At 41.2% G+C, this 18,698-nt stretch overlaps 2 protein-coding genes across 3 annotated transcripts in view; one reads left to right on the top strand and one right to left on the bottom strand.

Annotated features, from left to right (window-relative positions):
• Positions 1-18,698, bottom strand: part of LOC138715238 (transient receptor potential cation channel protein painless-like) — a 50,428-nt gene that overhangs the window by 4,561 nt on the left and 27,169 nt on the right. The gene's annotated exons all lie outside the window — the stretch shown is intronic.
• Positions 13,572-15,026, top strand: LOC138715237 (uncharacterized). Its single transcript, XM_069847939.1, has 3 exons — positions 13,572-14,039; positions 14,125-14,328; positions 14,416-15,026. Exons 2-3 carry the CDS (start codon positions 14,269-14,271, stop codon positions 14,896-14,898), a joined length of 543 nt encoding a protein of 180 aa, XP_069704040.1. The 5' UTR covers positions 13,572-14,039; positions 14,125-14,268; the 3' UTR covers positions 14,899-15,026.

The raw sequence follows: 18,698 nt of genomic DNA, 5'->3' as shown, positions 1-18,698 counted from the left end.
GTAAACTCCGGAATGTGATCTATATACCTACAGAAATGTAGAGAATAGACGAGGTTACAGGTAAAAACCAAAGCAAAAAGCAGAATTGTACGACGGAATCAGTGATGTTTAAATTCCGTATGTATATCAAAATATGGTCTACATGAGTTGAATCAGGGATTGCAGAAACAGCACATGTCACTATTTGTGGCGAAATGAGTTCGAGTTTCATGGACTGTTGATATGGGTTATCATTCCATGCAGAAACCACATATGTCAGTATAGCCGTCTCACATTTGGAGACCTGTGAAATCCTGGAAGCGCGCAGAAACAACTCATGTCAAAGACATGTGCCGACACATTGGTTCCGATTCCAGACGGCAGACATCTACAAAAACAAGGATACAAAAATTGATCCCACTGAGTGACAAATGTCTCAATTCTGGTAGTGAATACGTTGAAAAATAACTCAACTATTGCTATATGTTCCAATAAAACTTTCCATGAAATTTTGTTCTCTTTCTGTAAACGACCCCAGGGAAACTTATTCTTTTACGGCCCTCTTAATTGCGCTCGAGTGGCCAAAATTTGTGTAAGCACTTCTTTTGACATTATTAATATGATGGAAGAAGGAAGATTAATTTTTTTGTCTGCCACCATGAGAATGTTTGTAAGTACAAAGGAGAATACCATATTTACAATCTTCTTTGGCATATCCGGACAAAATCGTGCCAATTCAAAGAGAGAAGCTTGATGATATACGCAAACTAATGCGTTACATACCACATGAATATCAAGAATTTTACAATAATATTTTTCAGTGGCCTATAGTGGTAAAATAAGTTCATTTAAGTTGTATGCTGTACTTAAGTATTAAGTACACAGTAGATCTATGCATATATTATATTCTTAATTTGACAAATAAACTTTAGTTGAACTGGAATTATTATACTAAAATTTTGATTCCTTGCAGAAACAGCACATGTCAAACTAATACATATATTGATTTATTTCATTAAAAATTCATTAGATTCCAATGAATCTGGTATGAAACAACACATTTATTAGGCTTCTGTCTGAAGAAGCCAGTAGGCCTACTATAACCAATGATGTGGTCTACCACCAGTAGGCCTAATACCGTTTTTTGTATCTACTGAAAAATTTAGTTTTCATGACGTGCTGTTTCTGCAATCCCGATTCAGTTGCTTTGCTGTTTACATTCTTAGTTTCTTCTGAAATATGGATAAGGAAAGCATCGTGGTGCTACAAAAATATATTTCGATATTTTAATATGAATACACATTTTTAGCAATAGTAATACTGAAAAAGGGTGGGGGCGCGTTTTTTTCTGTCGATTCGAATGTCACGTAATTCCATGACGAATATTCGGCCTCATCTCACCAAATATCCACTTGATATCACAGACTTCATGGATGCTAAATAACCTACTAATTAATTCAGCATCGTCAAATAAGGACTAAAAATACTCCGAAAGTGGTTTCTGCCACGGCATCTGTCTATGTACAGTTGATTCTTCGTCTTTTGACGAGTTCTGTTGTTATCCAATATCAACGAGTTACTGTAATTCAATTGGGAATTAAGCGCAAGAAATAAAAGGTATTGAAAGTTAATGGTGCTTCATTTAAAATAAATATGCATATTGAACTTCATCGTAATAATACCTTAGGAACCCTATCGTATTAACTTTTAACTAGAGTTGGATTCTTGATACTTTCAGTAGTACCGGTACCTCGATAATTTCTGTACTCGGAAGTATCGAGAACTAATGATACTTTTGGAAAAGGACTCGTTACGGTTTAACTTTCTTTCTTTCTTTCTTTCTTTCTTTCTTTCTTTCTTTCTTTCTTTCTTTCTTTCTTTCTTTCTTTCTTCCTTCCTTCCTTCCTTCCTTCCTTCCTTCCTTTCTTCAGTGATGAATTGGACTTTTAGTATTTCAAAGTTTATGTAATAAATGTATGTTCCTCGATTTACAGAAATGTATACTGTATTTTCCACCATTCAAAAATATTTTAAAAGAATAGCTTCTAAAGCAGGGGCGGACGCAGGATTTTTTTCGGGGAGGGATTTGAGGAGATAATAAAAATGGAGTAATGAGAAATAAGTTTATATACTCACAATTTGTTTCCGAGTCACAAACATTTACAAGTTGGCCTGAGTAGGGTAGTCGGTATAGCCTTCTGTGCTCGAAGTTGCGGGTTCTACCCCAACCCAGCTCGATGGCATTTAAGTGTGCTTAAATGTGACAGGCCTCATATCGGTAAATTTATTGGCATGTAAAAGAAGTCCTGCGGGAAAAAATTCTGGCACACCAGTGACACTGATATAACCTCGGCAATTGCGAGCGTTGTTAAATAAACCACATTTTTTTTAATTTTAATATTTACAATGACTGAATACAAAAACCATAACAGAGTGATATTTACATTAGAAGGTGACGAGGCTTCTTAGACATTTCATCCAGTACTTCATAAGCTTTTATTTCCACATTTTTATGTATCATCATCAAGACCTGTCCATTTAATCTGTCTGCTCCTCAAGTAAGTCTTCAAATACCGCAATGTTGAGAACGACCGTTCTGGTGTTGCTGTAGTTACAGGCAACATACAGAAAAGTTTTAGCGCCTTGTGAGTGCAGGGAAAAATAATTTCATTGCACCTGTTCAAAGATGATATAAAATCAGTAGGCATTAAGTGAAGATTTTTCTGATCAAGGAAATTTCTTTTCCACATCTTCAGATCATTGAAGAAAGACTCTGGTGATGCATCAACATCATTGGGCCACTGATTTACTATAGCCTCAACAGCAGTTTCTAAATCTTCATTTGATGCTCGCACTATGTCTTTAGGCAGCAAAGTTTGTATGGACTTTAGGATTCCCTTATGATTTAAAAACCTGTCCTTGAGCTGACTAATAAAATAGCCTAAGAAGGAAATGAGAATTGAAAGCCTAAAATACTCTTCAGGACTCTCTGTCTTGAAGTTAGAATGGTGTGTTTGTCTCCCTGCAGTTCTTGGAATTTCCAGTTTAATTCCAGTAAGTTCAGCAACACTTTGTGCCTCTAGGTTCACTGGCTGAAAATTTAAACGAAAATCTTCCAGTTCTCTTTCTAGATTCTTACATAGTTCAATGCATGTCTCAAGGTCCATCTGTTCTGACTGTAATAGACATGGCTAAACCATGTGACAGGCTAAAAACATGGCTAGCTACATTCATAGATACCAAAAATGTTGGTTTCTGTATGGCATATATTACGATGTACCGAAGTACATATGATAATATTTCAGTGCAGAAATTCTGCGTCATCATATGATGATGGAAGAGTGGAACAGAGAAAAATTCTCTCCGGCACCGGGATTTGAACCCGGGTTTTCAGCTCTAAGTGCTGACGCTTTATCCACTAAGTCACACCGGATTCCCATCCCGATGTCTGATCGAATCTTCTCAGTTTAAGTTCCACATCTTGGATTCCCTCTAGTGGCCTACCCTCATGCACTGCGTCATAGAGATGAATGATAATGGCACAATGTCCATACATGTGTAGAGGTGCATATCATGATATGCGAAAAATAATCACTTTTTGATTTAAGATGGTGCTTATTCCGTCGGATCCTGGCCACTTAGTCACTCATAACGAGTTATATTATTAATCCTCTTGTGCTGGATCTCTTGCAGTAAGTGTCAGAGAACAGTGCTACTCTCCAGTGGGCAGCGGATCAGAGTTGCGAAGGAGAGGCAAGAAAAATCCCAGATATAGGGATTTCTTTCAATGCGAAGATACATTTATTTAACATTTTAGCAAAGAGAATTTACGTGGAAAACCCTCTAATTCTTATGTACATTCACGAATTAAAGTCAATATTATTTTTGTTTCTTGTTTCGTATTTTTCTAAAAATTTCGGGAGGGGATATGTCCCCTTAATCCCCCCCCCCTTGCGTCCGCCCCTGTTGTAAAGCAATCCTCACTCATGGTTAACCAAAAATTTCAATATCTGTGAGATTTGGAAATCCCTCAGTAGTGCTGAGTAAGAGGAATTCCTGTGGAAATATAGGCCTACATATTCTGAAAGGTTTAGTATTGCTACCATCCAACTAGAATGGTTCCTATCAGGAATAAATCGTGTGAATCAATTCAGATGTATAACTAAAATTGACAATTCTTAAATATGTGTGAGCACTGAAGCTAGGAATAAAATATTTCATTTCGCTTTGGAGAATTTATTTTATATTTATATATTTTTTTGTGCTTTCAGCTTTCACTTTTAAAGTTGTAGCACTGTGTATCGAAGATCTAAAAACAGGTATTGGTATCAAGTATTGATTATGGTTAGTGGGTTATTTATTTTAATGAAGCTATATCAATTAATAAGATAATTGTAACGTCAATGGAAGTAGTGGTAGCGAGGATTCGTCATTCTCCATACAGTTGGAGACAACCTTGGAAAGATCCTAACCTGATAATCAGTCCAAGCGGGAATCGAACCCATGTCCGAACGCAGCTCCTAATCAGGAGGCAAATGCGCTGTCATCTAAACTACGCCGGTGGCAGCTAGCTGTTTGCTACTATCCGTGTGATTTTAAAAGTGACAAATTATATTTCTGCACCTTTTGAAAACATATTAACACAAAGCCTAAGCGCTAAAGACATTTTTGTAGTAATTCTGTCATCAACGAGTCTATCAATGTTTTTTGTTAACAAATTCTGCTTATGTCATTCGTGTGTACGGTTTTTATAAAATTTGACTTCGTTGGAGGTCACTGACATTGCAAAAAACAGAAACAACACTGAATCCCAAAATCTATAGAAATAAAATATTTTAAAATATAGTAGAAGAGAGGAGCCGTTTACCATAAAAACTTCTCTAACACTACGAGTATTATTTTTTCCAAATTATCTAGTGCAATAATTTTCATAATACAGGTAATTGTAAATCACTGGTTTACTGATAATGATTATCTATAACAATAAATAATTCAGTCATATATCGTTAGTATATTAAATTTACAAAAAAAAAATCAACTAATTACTTTCGATACTATTTTTTTACTTGGTTATTTAACGATGCTGTATCGAGGTTATTTAGCGTCGATGTGATTAGTGATAGCGACATGATATTTGGCGAGATGAGGCCGAGGATTTGCCGTAGATTATCTGACATTTGTCTTACGGTTAGGGAAAAAATCCTAAAAAAACCCAACCAGGTAATCAATCCAAACGGGATCGAACCCGCACCCGAGCGTCGCTCCGGGTAAGCAGACAAGCGTCTTTGCCGACTGAGCTAAGCCGGTGTAGAGACTATCTTATGTTTTTATTTGGAACAAGCAAACTTTTACAAAATGTCAAAATAATGCTTCAGTTGTTACATGTTTCATTGTGCATCTTGAAAACAAACCAAAATAATTACATAATATCACTTAAAATTTAATACGAAAAATTGTTTAAAGTAGAAATAATTTAAGTGTTTTTTTTTTTCAATAAGTTGGCAATGAGTAAGACGACAGGGACAACACAACAGAGAACTGTGCTCTGTCCAGCGAAAGAATAAAGTGATGTGGTCCGTTTAAATGACAGAAAATGAAGGCGTCACTGCCAATTCAGAGCTCTGAAATCAGGTGCATGTGTTTACATCACAGAACACCAAATAAATTGTTTTCATCACTTTATTCTTTCGTTGGGCAGATTTTAGGTGGCTCAGTGAACTCGCATTTACAAGGTGCCGTGTTGAAACCCGGAATCGGTGGAACTAATTTCGGTTTTTAGTGATTTTCTTGATCATAAAATAAGTAGGAAACCAAATATGTAATAGGTACATGCCGATTAGTTCTCACTTTCACTACAGAGACACAGAGACAGATGCAGATACTGGTTCGTTAAGACCTGACTAGATGGCAACACGTGTCTGCAGACAGCCTGGTAGATGGCAGAAAAATTGAAATCAAATGTTCCATTCTCAACAGTCAGTCGGTGTTGACTTGATCTCATAGTTAAAGCGACTATAAATATGCCTAAAATAAAAAGACACCACGACGTTGCGAAGGTTGGATCTATCTTTTTCTTCAAGTGAGCAAGAAAGAGAGGTGAGAAGGATATTCTATTTACTGGGTCTTTACAAGCTGATTGGTCAAGTAAGTTAAGCCATTTGTGATGACTGCAACGGATATGGTGCCCTTTTCACCTCCCTTTATTGCTCAATATAAGATGAAGATAGGAGCAACCTTCGGAACTTTGTGATATCTTATTCATCACTAGAAATGTAAAAATACCAAACTTATCACATACAACACACAAATTTAGTTTACCCGATAGTTTTAATGCATTGACTCAAAATGTATATTAATTCTAAAGAACAGGAGTTCTTACAAGAGAGCAACTTATGTTAAACCAAATCACGAATTATTTGCAGGGTGCCTTTTGGTCTGAGCATATCGTCTGAGTCTGGGTTTAATCATTCGTTTATACGTAGTTCATTTTAGTTATCTTGTAACTTAAGTCGTAGACTGTTACGGTTACATAAATGATATACTAGATTTTTATGATGTTATACAGCAATGCTTCTTGTGAGGCATTTTCAATTAAATCTTTAAATGTTGCGGTACTGTCAAAGCCTGAATAGTTGAAATAAAAACTGGGAATCGAACCCGGGCCATCTAATTTTGCGGCCAGACACGCTAACCGTTACTCCACAGGTGTGGACTAATGTATGTATGTATGTATGTATGTATGTATGTATGTATGCACGCACACCTATTATATTTCAATTTGTGAAAATATCATTAATTAAAATGAACTTAAACTGTACAATTCAATACAAATAAATGAAGTAAAATGTCTCTGTTTTCAGTATATAGCAGTTGTGGCTTCTGGCTTGAATGCAGGTTCGCACAAGCACTTCACTACCTTTATTATATTAACTGAATCGAGATTGAATTGTTACTTCTCACACTGTCACTTATATTTATATATTTTGATGAGCGATTTGTTTAAAGCTCTCCGCCAGTGTTACTAGATTGTGTATAATTCCACAAGATGTGTGACATTTTTATTTCTGTGTCGAATGTTGTATGTAGTGACTGGCTGGTGGATTTTGTGTGGAATTCTTACAGTTAGGCTCACTAAATTTTTGCGTCAATTAAAAAATAAATGTGTACATAAAAATACCGGTACAGTTAACTTTCGAAGAGTCCTTAATATGTAGGGGTAGTTTGGGTTTTGTCTTGGGAATAAGACCTTTGGGGCTGCCGAGACGTAGATAGGAAGATAATATTAAAATGGATTTGAGGGAGGTGGGATATAATGGTAGGGACTGGATTAATCTTGCTCAGGATAGGGACCAATTGCGGGCTTATGTGAGGGCTGTAATAAACCTCCGGGTTCCTTAAAATCCATAAGAAATAAGTAAGTAGGTGTGGGTTTTTCTGTTTGAATGTGTTTCTCCCTTTGGGTTTTGTCATTTTGTTTGAAGGTTTTTGACTCTTTCTTAGTAGACTAAACTTTCTCTCGAGGTTTCAAAGTTTTGAGTGACAAGGAAATACTGGACACCAGTCAAGGATGCAGTTGACAGTTGAATGACAGTTAACTTGAGGGAGATGGTGTCGGTTCGGAGAACAAATTTTTACCGCTATGGAAAATGCCTTCTCGATCTCCATTAGATCACGATGTCAGTGCCTATGGGTCATGTTGAGAGGAAAAATTGAATCGGGAATCGGACCCGCGATCTACGACTATGTAGCGTGCCATCTTAATCAGTACGCCACCCTGTGTTCCTGATCAACTTATAAGTTGAATAATTTGTAATACTTTATAATTATCTATTTGAAGGCAGGCCTAATGTCTGCTGAACGAAAGGTTATATTAACAGAGTGCAACTTATTATTTGCCCACACATTTATTACTCTTAACTTTATACACTAGTCGAATGTCATAAAGGAGAGTGACATCACCACTGCTTTTAGTTACTTACTTCAGGTATTTCCTTTAGGATTTAGTACAATATCTGCGTCGCAAGCATTGCTCAACGAAGTAGCAGCTATACAACTGTAACTTAAATAGATAATGGAATATTCAGTGGTTCCCAAAGTGAGGGTCGTGCAAAGAGTTGAGGAGGTCGTGAGATGATTTACAAAATGAAACAAGAAACGCCTTATTAACATAAATTTATATTGCATTTAGAAACGTAAACAACATTGGACGTAAATATAAACTTGTTGAAGTAATTGTTAAGTGAAAAATAATAAGTGCGATATATATATATATATATATATATATATATATATATATTTAGAAAGTAACTTGTCCAAGTCTGAACTCTTTATTCACAAACCGTTATTTTTTAGCTCTTGTATTTGTTTTGATGTCATTCATAGACCAGAAACGTATTTTCCATAAATACGAATTTGCAAGTACTATAACAAGTTTGAGCTTCTTTTGCAAGCTCGAGGTATTCTTACTTCTTTTCATCCAAAACTGGTCTGTGACTTTTGGAATTACAGCCAGATGAACGCAATAAAATTGTTTTAAATGGACGAAGTATCCATCTGTGAATGTCGTAATTGTTTTGCTTTTTTTTTTTTTAGAAAATACTAAAAAGAACTGTTATTTAAAATTGTGCAAATTTAATTTTATGGCCACAAAAATAACTCTGTATCATACGGTAGGCCTACGTAACTAAATTTTTCATGAATTTTTTATAATACACAGGAATGAACCAAATTTCTTTTTGTCAAGTGATGTCGACCAAAAATCAAGTTTCCTTGTGAATCCTTTGATTTTGTCTCTGGCTGTTATTGTTCATATCTTGGCGTTGCAAGCTACTCTTCAAAGTGTTTGAGTGTTCCGAAAATATATCAGCAAGGTAGGTTAATCTAAGAAGCCACGGAGAATTTTATTGGAAATTAGGTTTGCATATTCCGATTTCTGCTCTTGGAAGTACCGGTATATTATAAGTTGGGTGGTAGAAGTTGGGGTGAGTAAAATAATCATTTTTTCGATTTTAGAGGAATTTGTATTTTGCGAATCTAGTTAAGTACCGATATGGTAATGGAGGGTCGCAAACAAATATCTCGCCCAAATTGGGTCCCTCCTTCAACAAGTTTGGGAACCACTGGAATATGGAATGATGAACTTGTTCACGCAGATGAAAAGAGACCGGAGAAGAAATATTCTATTTATTGGGCAGTTAACAAGTGACTAAATACATGCTACTAACCACTTTTTTTTTTCATTAATTTAATCACACCCTTTTTCTTTTAACACTGAAAAAGTCCACACCTGTGGAGTAACGGTCAGCGCGTCTGGCCGCGAAACCAGGTGGCCCGGGTTCGAATCCCGGGGCAAGTTACCTGGGTGAGGTTTTTTCCGGGGTTTTCCCTCAACCCAATACGAGCAAATGCCGGGTAACTTTCGGTGCTGGACCCCGGACTCATTTCACCGGCATTATCACCTTCATTTCATTCAGACGCTAAATAACCAAGATGTTGATACAGCGTCGTAAAATAACCCAATAAAAAATAAAAAAAAGCACTGAAAAGAAGCTCAGCTATAAATTTCTTTAATTAATGAAATAGGTACTATTATTTATTCGTCAATTTAAGTGGATAGTTATAATATATTTTACACGTTAAAGCTTATCCTTATTATAGTATTATTACGTATTTTAAAGACTACTGCAGTTACTTTCCCAGCTTTAAGTAACGATTTACAAGTTAAGATAATGTAATGAAGTACCTAACTATTCATAGACACACCAGTTTTTATATTTCTTTCTATGGTGCACATTGAAATCTATTTCAACATCATAGCACATACAGTAGTACATTTATGACTATTTGTACTGAAGTTTTTACCTTCGTATTCCAAGAAGACATAGTTAAATAAATATTTAACAATGAAAGAATAATGTCATTTCTCTTTATTTCTGTTTGTAATTTGACAGAGTGTGTTTCAAAGAACGACCTTTAGGAAAACATATTTGCATACAGTCAACATTAAATTGTAGACTAGAAGTACAGGTTTGGACTCACAGACTGTTTACCGATCATAGTGACTTTGACTAAGTAATTTGTATTAGTTACTGTCCGCCGACTTAGCTTTGTGGTAGCGCGTCTGCCTCCAGACTAGCCGACACGGATTCGATTCCCAGCGTGGTCAGAAATTTTCGTGTAAAATTTCTACTTCGGGACTAGAAGAGGTGGCGGTGCACAACTTCTAATCACGAGATTGCGCACCAATATGCCTGGGTTAAATCCAAAATCTCTCCGCAGTGCATATGAAGAGAAGGCATATGTCACTCTTGATAATGATTCGTCCGTTGGATGGAGACGTTAAGCCTGGCAACCCTCTTGATGCTATTCAATAGGAGTAGGCTACATGCCGGCACCGGGTTTTCCCTTAATTCTTGGTGATATTTATCATCATCCTCACCAAATCCCTACACTACAGTTACACGAACACTTGAACATATACTCACCCTAATGCACAACATAACTCTACATAGATACACATCATGCACAGCATGGCCCGCCGAATTGTGTACAACTTGAAAACGAGTCACAGTCCTGCCATCTATCCACAAAATGAGGAGCCCGAATCACGTAAGTGAAGTGAATAGGCATTGGACACACACACACCCACACCCACACCCACACACACACACACACACACACACACACACACACACACACACATACAAACACACATACAAACACACATTACTCTTACTTGAGTTCATCTGAAATAGCTAACAAACAATAGCAAACGTTCTGATGGGGGCAGATAAAAATAGTAATATACGTCACAAGAGCGGTATGTTGACGTTTTCATGGTCGAGGAAAAGATTGAAAAAGCGAAACGTAGTTGAGCTTTTTTAATTTCCGAGAACATGAAAACAAACATACCGCTCGTGTATCATACATTATTTTGTGCGAAGATCGTTTATTACATACCTGAAAGACGAATTTCTAATTAGTTGCAATGAAATCTCCATGTTGGTTTCTGTTTAATAACGGCAACTTCGGAAAACCAAAATATATTTCTTCAACATTGTTGCTATAAAATGTTTTCTGTGTTTACTATACTCCAGCAGGCCGTGATATACGTCTGTCTTTTTTTCCCCCCCAGTCTATAAATGCGAACTTAAAACAAACGGTAAGGTTATGTAATGATTTATTTTTCATTTTAATATTTTAACAATATTATTTATATAACATATTGCAGTAATAACATCCGCATCTGGAATCTTGTTGATTTTTTCACGGCTTCCTTAATGTTACTTGTATCAGGAATGCAATAAGTTTCGTGGAGTAGTAGACTTTACTTAATTTTTGCAAATATTTAAAAACAATAATTAACATTGCAATTTAGGTGAAATTGCAGTGGTAGGTTTCCAATTTATAATTATTACTATGTTAAACGTCTCTAAAAATAATATGTTAAAAGCCTAAAGCAGTAAAATGAATGTCGCGCTTAAGCGGTAAGAAGAGGGAAATTGTTATGTGTGTTACGTTGGGAATACTGAATGTGGTATTTCACACTTACCGCGTATTGATTCTGTGCGGAAAACAAGCAAATACGCACGATCTCGCACAAAAGTTTTTTTTTTCTTCCACCATGTTAATAATGTCAAAAGAAATGCTTATACAAATTTTGGTCACTCGACCGCAATTACGAGAGCCGTAAAAAAATAAGTTCGCCTAAGGTCGTTAACAGAAAAAAAAAAATATAATTTCATTGGACAAATTTATTGGAACACACACATCAATTGGAATTGAGACATTTCTCATACTATATGATCGACAGAGAAGGTGCAGACGCAGTCAAACGCTGGTTCCGATCTGAGGCGACTGACTTCGACACAAAAATAGATCCCACGGTATGACAAATGTCTCAATTCCAGTGGGGGATATGTTGACAAATAGCGCAACAATTGCTGTATCTGTTTCAGTAAATATTTCCATGCAATTGTGCTTTTTTTCTATAAACGGCCGCAGAGAAAATAACTTTCTGGACGGCCTCAGTAGAGAAGGTTTGCGCGTGACGTCAAAGCATGGCGGAGTCCCGGATATGGCGTGACCTTGAGTGACCTTGAGGTAGGTCACGTACGCGTAGGTCAGTGACCTTGAGGAAGGTCACGTGCGCGTAGGGGTAGGTCAGTGACCTTGAGGTAGGTCACGTACGCGTTGGTGTAGTTCAGTGACCTTGGGGTAGGTCATGGTCATTGGCCTTGAGCGAGCACGTACCCCGCGCCCGTATGCATGTCAATTAAGACATGTCGCGACATGAGGTAGCACGTACCTCACCGGACGCACGTTCCCCGCCGGAAGCGGACCACCCCGCCTGCATGCATGTCAATGATCAATAAGACGTGTCAGAAACCACGTACCCCGCCGGAAGCCGACCCCCGCCTGCATGCATACCAATGCACAGGACGTACGTGGTGGGAGGCACGTACCCCGCAGGATGCCGACCCCTAGCCAACGACAGGAAGCAGAGACCTACCCATGCATGCTAATGCGTGCAGAACGACAGGTATGAACTTGTACCGTACGTGATGTAGAGAAAATGCGAATTTTGGGTATAAAAACGATTAATTTACCACAAACGAGCATCATTCTGAGGAATACCATGGATCACCTACCGACGTGCAAATGTGATTGCTTTGCTAGGAGGCAGCCATCGCCTCAAGAAATGCAGTGCGAGGACGGCTACACGGAGGTGCCACCACCGGACAAGATGTGTAACATTAAAGTGGGCGATCTAGTGAAAGGGATGGAGTACCCGATTAAGCGACTTCGATTTGCTTACACGAAGTACGGGCGGAAGGTAACAGCCGACCTGAAGAATGGCGAGTCGCTGTTCCTACCATCGAAATTTGATGGATTGACGTATACCGATGTGCAGCTAATGTCCAGGACACCGCACAGCCTATATTACTATGGGCGTCGGAAGATCATGGATAACGAAAGAGAGTACAATATGGTGGAAATTAACCCCTCCCCGATGGGCTGGATGCCAGCGGACTGGGCGCCGCACTACTAAAAGGGAGAAGGGGAGCAACAAGAGCGGTTAGTACGTCAGTAGGAGGCAACATGGAGTCATCATACTTTTATATTGGGAACGCATTGTTTGCGAAGATAAAACTGGTAAACGAAGCGCAGATTGACTCTATCACGGTGGGTGGCACCTCAACAACAGTGAAGATAGTGCGCGATGTGGACTACCCTAGTGACCATATCAAGTTCGCGATTGTAATATACAATCCTACATTATCGAGATCGGTAGCCGTACACATGTCACGACAAGACGGACAGACGATGCGGATGCGACCGACGGGGCTAGAAAAGGAAGAGACTGTGTCGTCACTAGGCGAGCACGGCGATTTCGTTGTGCTACTACCAAGTTTTACCGGGGTTGATACAATTAAAGAAATATACGCGGAGTGCAATCTATCGATCACAACGTATCGTCTAGACCTGGATGTGCTACACGTGCAGGCGCCGAGCAGAACACAATGCGATGGTGTGAGAACCGTGGCAGCGGACACTGGGGCACTACTGGTGGCAACAATGGGGGTTCAACGCAAAATTACAAACACGTCCCATATATTCCTCGGAAGATGAGTACAGAACACAAGACAATCGTTAATTTTGCACTTGTAGAGAAGTGACGGTTACAGCGGATGTGGGGTCCACGTGCCCCATCCTCACAATGGACCAGGGGGGAGATGAAGTCATCTGCAAATTGTATATGAACGGTCACCTATCAGACAGACCATCACCAGTTTTCACAAAGGCAGAATGGCTGTGCACGGTGAACATAAAGGGTATTATGTATCGTATTTTGTCTTCTAGTTGTGGAGTGAGCAAGACGATAGCATCTTGCGGGGGGTGCTCCAGGCGTGGGAGCAACATAGTGCAGAGTTCCACACCCGTCTCTGTGATGGGTCGAACCACACGATTGTGTGTCTCACCCCTGGGAGAGGGAGGCCGAGGCGACGACGTCGACGTGCTACCCGGGCTGCCCTGAATTTTACCGTTGCCTGGGCGAGGTACGTAATGATGATACATGGAGTGATGACATATATATGGTGCCGGCAATCAGTGAGCTAATGCATGTGGTGTCTGCTGTTACAGTACGTGGCGAGGTTTGGACAGCACCGCTGGGTGCTGTTCTGTGGGTCGGAGGCCACAGCAGCCCATCGCACGGCCTTCCACGCGGAGGAGTGCTACGGGTTGGTACACGTTGAGACGTGTTCTGACCCGAGGGAGGGCGGGTGTATGGAACAGCGAAGACCTTGTTCGTACACCTGCTTCACGTTCGCCAGGACGGCTCAAACGGTAAGCAGAAAGAACAACATTGTCTTAAAGGGACCGGATATGTATCACAGAGCGACGATGTATTGATGTACTGTATACATGTTTCAGTTCTTGGAGAACGTACTCGGTGCAAGGGTGAGGGACAGCCAGGCGCTGGACCTCTCGTGCGAGCCGGTCCCTGCAGCAGGCCTCCCACCGACCAATGACCTCGCCGCCCCCTCCACCTCCGGGATGCGACCCCTGGACGAGACACCGCCACGGCAGCCGACGTGGTGCAGGCTGCCGTCAGAGTCGGAGTCCAGGGTTCTCACCCCAACGCCGGACTACAGCCATCCGTGGTCGCGGACGCCGTCGTCTATGCACATCGATTGGGACACGGCGTCCACGATCAGCGCACCGGCCTCGCCATCGCTGTGGGCTGCAGCGGACCTGCCATCGTCCGGTGACGACGTTTTCACCTCTGGTGGAGAGGTGGAAGACGCATCGTCATCGGACGGCTTCGAATACTTCGTGCCGGATGACACCCCGTCCTCTGACGAGGGCGTGGTGTTGTCCGACGCTGACGACAGGTATTCGCTGCGTGAGGAGTAAACTGTGGTGTGTGTGTGTGTGTGTGTGTCGTATACTTTGTAGTAAACTGTGGCGTGTGTGTGTGTGTGTGTGCGTAATGCAAATACACATATGTAAATACTTAATTAATAAATGTAGATGACTCCATGTATCAGTGTTTGGTATTGGAACCCTACAATCACCTGACCGGGGGGTGGGATCGTTTGCGTAGGGGGGAGCTATCCTGTACCTATATCCCGCACATGGGAGTGAGGAAATAAGACTATGGTATCACAAAAAAAGCATATTTATTTTCCTGACATCCAATTGTACAGTACATATATATTCTGTAACGCACATTGAATATTCGCACGTCGACAATGGAAAAGGCAGCTGGCCTTTATCCCCACATGCTGTTTTAATGTCCTCAGCGGTGGGCAGCCACATGAATACAAATCAATGACATCACGTCCCAATATTGATTCCAAGTACGCCTTCTTCTCCTCTCCTTTGGTATACACTTTATCCACTCCTTGGGCGACCATATGCAGTATGCGTCGGAGTTCGGGGTATGGAATGCATCCACTGTCCCACTTGAGCCCGTGGAAGCTGGACTCGAGCCAGGATGCACTTCTCGACGGTGTGCAGTGTGAAGGTGGGCGGAATATGCAATGCACCATCTGGTAGTCATCCGTCACGGCAGCTAATTCTTTGCAGACAAAGTTCCCTGCAGTGGTGTGGAATCCCTGAACATCGAGTATAATGTAGGTTTCCTTGCGAATGAGAGCAATAGTTACGATATGGACAAACCTAGTATTTCGTCCACCTCTAAGTACGACCAATGCACATGAATGTGCGAACTAGTAACGTATATCGATAGCCGACTTACATGTTCACGCAACGTCTCGTACAATGCGGGAGAGCGGTGTATAGTCCACAACCTTCTCGTGCAGAATGAGGCAATATGCATTAGTTTGAGCCGGTATATTTTCCGACTTTGTGAAATCAATGCGCACGTGGACGGAACCGACGTTCAGTTGGTCCTCTTGTTTGGAGCAGTCAATTACAAAGAGGGGGGCGGTGTCCTTGAACTGTGATATCTGAAGGAGAGGATAGCTTTCGCCTCCATAGTAGGAGGCCTTGGAATCTGGCGTAATGCTCATATAGCATTGCGAACTTATCATTTTTAAAATCGAGATTGTAGTTGCTATAGGGAAACCGTTCTCCATTTAGGTACATCTTTAGGTCCGTGATGTTGCAATGGTCGAATTTACTCGCGTACTTAGTCACGCCGTTCTTGTCGGTCTGGAATCCCACAATTATAAATCTCGGCTTTGTCGCCTTAAGAGACGTGCCAACGTCCCAGGAATGCGTAGTGGCCTGGGGGAGCGATGGGCGTTCGTATAGAGTCCAGGACCGAAACGGCACACGTATCGGTTTATCGCCCTCCAAGAGCTTATAGAACATGAGTTTTTCCGTATCCTCCACGGTCACGACGGGCATCCTCCACTCTACGCCCGTTATTTGTATTAGCCCGGGGTCCAGATCCGTACCGATGGTTGCGTTTTTTGTATTTTTGCTTCTGATTAGAATCAGCTCCTGTCTACATTTTAGTAGAACCTGCGTGAAATCCTCAGCGAAGCCTAGTAGCATCCGCAGGGGCACAACAGCACTGAACGCGTTATTGGTAACGATCGCGTTAGCGCCTTCAAGGTCCCACCCCGCATTCTGCAACCGTTTAGCTTCCATGATGTTAAGGGATGCATAATTCTTCATGAGGCTGGCGATACCTACATTGCGTACATCATCGATCCTTACGCCGTTTAGGTCTAGTCGGATTTCATCGAACAGAAATGCCAAGGCATTATTAACTAGCTTCGCGGACGTCTTGTCATTCGAAGCAGCAGTCTTCTTAAATGTACCTTCAATGTACAGACAGCTGTTAGACGGAAGCGTGAGAAGATCCTCAGTCTGAACCGATATCCTGATCTCATCGCTCTCGTTCAGTGCGGTGTTGTTATACGGTTTAAACACAAATTCCTCCACCTTCGTTATTCTATTGTCGGAGGGCTCCGGTGCCGTTATCGCGAGAGGATCCATGTATGGTTACCGCGAACTCAAGTGCTTCGAGAAATTGGCGGTTAGGCGTTGTTATTGACTTGCGTGTCGGTATCGCCAGCCTCATGAAGAGTTATGCATCCCTTAACATCATGGAAGCTAAACGGTTGCAGAATGCGGGGTGGGACCTTGAAGGCGCTAACGCGATCGTTACCAATAACGCGTTCAGTGCTGTTGTGCCCCTGCGGATGCTACTAGGCTTCGCTGAGGATTTCACGCAGGTTCTACTAAAATGTAGACAGGAGCTGATTCTAATCAGAAGCAAAAATACAAAAAACGCAACCATCGGTACGGATCTGGACCCCGGGCTAATACAAATAACGGGCGTAGAGTGGAGGATGCCCGTCGTGACCGTGGAGGATACGGAAAAACTCATGTTCTATAAGCTCTTGGAGGGCGATAAACCGATACGTGTGCCGTTTCGGTCCTGGACTCTATACGAACGCCCATCGCTCCCACAGGCCACTACGCATTCCTGGGACGTTGGCACGTCTCCTAAGGCGACAAAGCCGAGATTTATAATTGTGGGATTCCAGACAGACAGGAACGGCGTGACTAAGGACGCGAGTAAATTCGACCATTGCAACATCACGGACCTAAAGATGTACCTAAATGGAGAACGGTTTCCCTATAGCAACTACAATCTCGATTTTAAAAATGATAAGTTCGCAATGCTATATGAGCATTACGCCAGATTCCAAGGCCTCCTACTATGGAGGCGAAAGCTATCCTCTCCTTCAGATATCACAGTTCAAGGACACCGCCCCCCTCTTTGTAATTGACTGCTCCAAACAAGAGGACCAACTGAACGTCGGTTCCGTCCACGTGCGCATTGATTTCACAAAGTCGGAAAATATACCGGCTCAAACTAATGCATATTGCCTCATTCTGCACGAGAAGGTTGTGGACTATACACCGCTCTCCCGCATTGTACGAGACGTTGCGTGAACATGTAAGTCGGCTATCGATATACGTTACTAGTTCGCACATTCATGTGCATTGGTCGTACTTAGAGGTGGACGAAATACTAGGTTTGTCCATATCGTAACTATTGCTCTCATTCGCAAGGAAACCTACATTATACTCGATGTTCAGGGATTCCACACCACTGCAGGGAACTTTGTCTGCAAAGAATTAGCTGCCGTGACGGATGACTACCAGATGGTGCATTGCATATTCCGCCCACCTTCACACTGCACACCGTCGAGAAGTGCATCCTGGCTCGAGTCCAGCTTCCACGGGCTCAAGTGGGACAGTGGATGCATTCCATACCCCGAACTCCGACGCATACTGCATATGGTCGCCCAAGGAGTGGATAAAGTGTATACCAAAGGAGAGGAGAAGAAGGCGTACTTGGAATCAATATTGGGACGTGATGTCATTGATTTGTATTCATGTGGCTGCCCACCGCTGAGGACATTAAAACAGCATGTGGGGATAAAGGCCAGCTGCCTTTTCCATTGTCGACGTGCGAATATTCAATGTGCGTTACAGAATATATATGTACTGTACAATTGGATGTCAGGAAAATAAATATGCTTTTTTTGTGATACCATAGTCTTATTTCCTCACTCCCATGTGCGGGATATAGGTACAGGATAGCTCCCCCCTACGCAAACGATCCCACCCCCCGGTCAGGTGATTGTAGGGTTCCAATACCAAACACTGATACATGGAGTCATCTACATTTATTAATTAAGTATTTACATATGTGTATTTGCATT

This window comes from Periplaneta americana, chromosome 15, assembly GCF_040183065.1.
Source record: "Periplaneta americana isolate PAMFEO1 chromosome 15, P.americana_PAMFEO1_priV1, whole genome shotgun sequence".
NCBI classification, from domain to species: Eukaryota; Metazoa; Arthropoda; class Insecta; order Blattodea; family Blattidae; genus Periplaneta; species Periplaneta americana.
This window is presented reverse-complemented; position numbering and strand designations above follow the sequence as displayed.

Bases quoted from the DNA above. Each gene is read 5' to 3' on its own strand.
- LOC138715237 (XM_069847939.1), top strand. From the start codon at position 14,269: ATGGAACAGCGAAGACCTTGTTCGTACACCTGCTTCACGTTCGCCAGG. The intron at 14,329-14,415 runs GTAAGCAGAAAG...TACATGTTTCAG, and splicing joins TCGCCAGGACGGCTCAAACG to TTCTTGGAGAACGTACTCGG.